Below are 5,240 nucleotides of genomic sequence, written 5' to 3'. Positions count from 1 at the left end.
TATATATCGAATATATAAATATTTTTAATAGAAAAAATAAGGTTTAATTATTCTATTGGTCTCTATAATTTTATAAAATTTTTAATTGGATTCTTATACTTTTTTTTCTTTTAATTGAGTTTCTGCACCAAACTTTTTTTCAATTAAGTTCCTCTTAGCAGTAATTGGCTTAATTTTATAGAGATCCAACTAAAAAAAATTGGTGCAAAGACCCAAATAAAAGGAAAAAAAATATAGAGATCCAATTAAAAAAAATTAGTGCAAGGACTCAATTTAAAGAAAAAAAAGTACAAGGACCTAATTAAAAATTTCGTAAAACTATAGGGACCAACAGAATAATTAATACAAAATAAAATAAAATATTAATTTTAAAGATGTGTATTTTTATGGGTTATGATCATGAAAACTTTGGTTATAGATTATGGGATTCGATGAACACGAAAAATAATTAAAAGTCGAGATGTAATTTTTTTTTTAAAGACCAAACTATTGAAGATCTTGAGAAGATAAATAAGCCAATAATAACTGTTAGACGTTCTGCTGATGATGAACATAGTCTTTTCACTAGACCTCCTATTGATTGGGGAGATGTATAAGTTGATAATGATGGTGATGATTTGCATGATGAATTTATACCTCAACCTGAGATGCCAGATATAGAAATTTTACCAGATGTTGAAGTTCCACTTGAACCACCAGTTGGGTCTGAATTGAGAAGATCTACTAGAGAGCGTCATACTTCTCAGAGATACTTTAATTTTCTCGTGAGTATGTGATGAACACTGAGACTGAGGAGCCAGAGAACTACCAGGTATCTATGTCTGATGAGCATAAAGAAGATTGGTTGAAGGCCTTGCAAGAAGAAATGAATTCCTTACATGAGAATCATACGTTTGAATTGGTGAAGTTATCGAATGGTAAGAGAGCATTCAAAAATAAATGAGTATTCAAATTGAAAGCGGATGAAAATTTCTCACGATTAAGGTACAAAGTTCGGTTGGTTGTGAAAGGCTTTAAGCAGAAGATAAGTATTGATTTTGAAGAGATTTTCTCTCCAATTGTGAAGATGTACTCTATTCGAGTTGTGCTTGGATTAGCGAATACCTGGAATCAGAGGTTGAGCAGTTTGATGTGAAGACTACGTTCCTTGACGGTGACATAGGAGCAAGCAAGCGCCAAGGTAATGATACACAAAATTTGGTTTCTTCATACAAGGTCATGGGTATAGTAAGATTTCTTCTTATCATTATGTGTATATTAAGAAATTCTCTGATGGTAATTTTATAATTCTCTTGTTTTATGTTGATGACATGTTGATTGTTGGTCATGACACTAAGAAGATTGAAAGTCTTAAGAAAGACTTAAACATATCCTTTGCTGTGAAGGATTTGAGCCCTGCAAAGAAAATCCTTGGCATGAGTATTACTCGTGATAGGAAGAATGAGAAACTGTAGTTGTCGCAGTAGAAGTACATTGAGAAGGTTTTAGAAAGGTTTAGCATGAGTAATTTCAAACTTGTTAGTACTCCACTTGCTAGTAATTTCAAGTTGAGTTCGCAGCAATGTCCTACAAGTGAGAAAAAAAATAGAAATGAAGAAGATTCCATATGTATCTGTGGTTGGTAGTTTGATGTATGCTATAGTTTGCACCAAGCCGGATATTGCTCATGTTATTGGAGTTGTTAGTTGGTTTCTCTCTAATCCTGACAAGAAACACTGGCAAGCAGTAAAGTGGATTCTTAGATACCTTAATGGTACTTCTAGAGTTTGTTTATGCTTTGGAAGTGGCTAACCTGTGCTGGATGGTTACATAGATGCGGATATGGCTGCGGATCTTAATTTGAGGAAGTCTACTTCTAGTTATATGATGAATTTTGCAAGAGAATCTGTGTCGTGGCAATCCTGACTTCAGAAATGTGTTGCTTTGTCTACTACTGAGGTAGAATATATTGTTGTTGTTGAAGTTTTTAAAGAACTCTTGTGGATGAAGAAATTTCTACAAGAGTTAGGCATCAATCAAGAGAAGTTTGTGTTATTTTGTGATAGCCAAAGTGCTATCCATCTCAGCAAGAATCTGACGTTTCATTCTAGATCGAAGTACATAAAGGTGAGGTATCATTAGATACGCCAAGCACTTAAGATGAAGTCATATGCACTTGAAAAGATCTATACTGATGACAATGGTTTAGATATGATGAATAAGAATTTACCTGCAGTGAAATTTGATTCTTATAAAGAGAAGGCGGACTTGGTAGAGCAATCTATCCCCACTTGAGTCGGTAAAAAAAGTTTTAACTCAAGTGGAACCCACACTTTAAAGTAAAATAAAAATAAAAATAAAAAGAAGAAAAAGTGGCTATAAGCCACGTGAAGAAAGAGAGAGAGAGAAAGAAAACAAAACAGAGAAGAAGAGAGGGTTTCGACGTTGAGAAGAGAAGAAGAAAAAGGAAAAAGGGCAGTCTAATGTTGTACACGTTAAATTGGTAAATTTGTTCCATTTCTTATGAAATTTTACTATGTTGTTCTTGGCTTAGAAATAAACATTAGGATACAACTTGCTAATTGTATTGCCTTTTCTTTTGTCTAATTTGAGATATCCACTTTTGTGGAGAGTTTATGTTGTTTCCATCAGTTTTAATTATGTATTTTGTTGATTGTTGAAATGTCCTAGTACTACTAAGAAGAGTATACTCATTATTTTAATAGTGAAAAGTTTTACTGAACTAAGTTCCGTGAGTTTTTTTGTCTTTTTTTTAGAAATTTTTTCACAATAAAAAATTTGCTATTTGATTATTAATTTCTCTCATTATATTTGATATTTTTAGTATTTTTAGTATTATCTATTTAAATCGTACAAATTATAAGAAAATTATTTTTAGTACCTTCCCTATTAAACATATTTTTGTCAGAACCTCAATTTTTCAACAGAGATCAATTAGTTTCCATTTCTCGTATCATTCAGTTGTATTTTATAGACCAAAGAAAATGAAGATACAATCATGGGAAGAGATGGGATTGATCTCTTCGTGTATCTCCAAAACAAGAATAAAGAGTTAGAATTGGTGCATGGAATGCTATGAGCCCTTTGAATCAATAGACTTGGCAGCCAAGTTTCTTGTCTCTTCTCTTTCCAACTTGATAGAGGCAGGCTTCCACAGTATCTTTATGATGCAAAATAAATAACTTTAATAAAGCTTAGTTAGATAATGCATGTGCTAAAATTTTACAACAATAATCCATATAGAATTATCCAACATGAATTCATCCACTATGCTATTTTTTTTTCTCTGTCTTAATTGAACTACCAATATTTGGATTCTTTTTTTTTTTAATTCTTAACAAGAACATATTAAGAGAAATACTTGCTATTTTTATCATTAAGTTTATTCAAGTCTTTTTTCTTCTTTCTTTTATGTGTCTCCTCTTTCTTATTCAACTAATTTTTATTGTGCTAAACTGCTAATTAGTCATGTAGCATCAGTGTTTTTTCTATGCTTAAAAATCAAACTGAAGTAAATTGTTTGTAGTAATTTAAAGAAAAACATTGATATGGGAAACCTGGAATAATGGGTAGGGCCAAGAATTAATGATACGTGTGTTTAGTAGAAAGTACAAAGAGTAGGGCATGGACACAGGTTGTCCCTTTAATTTTTTCAATATTGTGAAGTAATTTGAATACAGAACCGAAAAGGGATTGCACTTTGTTGAGTTGGATTTTATTACAGGAACAAAGTTGTCTCACCCTTTGTATCCGTTCCATCACTCTCTTTTGTTCTATTATCAATTTATCATCAACTACATCCTCTGTAGACCCTATCTGCCTTATCAATTTCAATTTGATTATTTTAACGAACTTCATCTCAAGCCATGTTGGCTTGGATTATTTCATTGCAGATTGATGTAATGAAATACCAATACCACCAACTCATGTTCCATGGTCCAAACAAATAAACAAACAAAAATTAGAATTTAGCTAATATTTATCCTAAAAGTTGAGAATTTAAGATATATGTTAAGATTATACTATTTTTTATTTTTTATTTTAATAAATACATAACAAATACATTATTTATTTAAAATTTACATGTTTTATAAAAACTTTTTCAATTGATCATCTTAACCTGCTAGCTAAATTCTAAAAATTAAAACACCTCATGGTCCAAACAAAAATATTTAAATAACTATAACAATGATTTAATTCACAAATAGTATACGTCAGTTGTTAACTTGTTATTGCCAAGAGTGAAATATATTTGAAAGAAAAAATAAATAAATAGGTATAAACACTTCAGAAAGAATAATATTTTAAATATGATAAAAACCTTTAAAATAAAAAATTGGTAAAATTAAAAAAACAATAGTTTAATCACCATTGAATTTATAACTTCTATTATATATAAAATCTACTATTTTAATTCAAAAATAATTAAATCCTTTACTTCGTGTTCAAGTTTTTCTTTCAGAAAAATGGAATGATAAGACTTATTAGTTACAGTAATTAATCTATATACCTACTACATCTATTTAAGTGACAAGCAAAATGTTGATGGCTAATTCCTTTCTATAAGAACGCCATCTTTTGAGTACATTACATAAATGGTAGACTATCCCTCATTATATACTGCACCGGCCTACCTATAGATTAAAACTAAATAAATTTTTCAATCCGTTCTGTCCCTTGGTTTTCTACAAGGTGCACCAGAGCTTATGCCATTAAAATGGTTAGATCCTAGTCTCTGATGAGAGTTAGTATCCCTAAAATTACTGTTGCTGCTAATCCTAGTACTTTCTAACTTCCTATGGTGTAGAGTGTCTGAATGTGAGAGAGGCACAACACCTCCTTTTCTTTCTGCATGCCCCATTTTGTTCCTGTACAAATTGCCATCTATATCTGCACTTGAACCATGAGAAACTGAATCATATCGGTCCACATCGGCTAGGGGTGAATGCCTGAAGTTCAGGGGAGAAGATGAGGAAGAGGTGGAGGATGAGGTGTCGGATTCGGAGTTCCTCCATGGGCTACCCCAGCCGACCCTTGAATCACCGAAAATATAATTGGAGAACTCATCTGTGGTAGTCGAATCATGAGTGCTATCGGTGCTGCAAGAACCTAAGTCGGAATTGCTGCTGATTAGCGATGAATTGTCACTTGACGAGTCATCTTCTAAAACTCTCTTCAGGTGGTGAAACTTTGAATAGAAGGAGTCCAAGGTGGGTGAACCATCTGGACTACTGATATAT

The 5,240-nt window shown here is 31.9% G+C and overlaps 1 protein-coding gene across 1 annotated transcript in view; it reads right to left on the bottom strand.

The window, feature by feature from the left end:
- LOC107606202 (ubiquitin carboxyl-terminal hydrolase 16) overlaps window positions 4,442-5,240 on the bottom strand; it is a gene marked incomplete in the record, with an annotated part of 5,777 nt that continues 4,978 nt past the window's right edge. Inside the window, 1 exon segment of the mRNA XM_021106504.1 lies at window positions 4,442-5,240. Coding sequence (XP_020962163.1) covers window positions 4,661-5,240 — 580 coding nt within the window.

Source organism: Arachis ipaensis, chromosome B07 (assembly GCF_000816755.2).
Source record: "Arachis ipaensis cultivar K30076 chromosome B07, Araip1.1, whole genome shotgun sequence".
In the NCBI taxonomy this organism is placed as follows: Eukaryota; Viridiplantae; Streptophyta; class Magnoliopsida; order Fabales; family Fabaceae; genus Arachis; species Arachis ipaensis.
The sequence above is the reverse complement of the archived record's forward strand: the minus strand, read 5'-3'. Positions and strand labels throughout refer to the sequence as shown.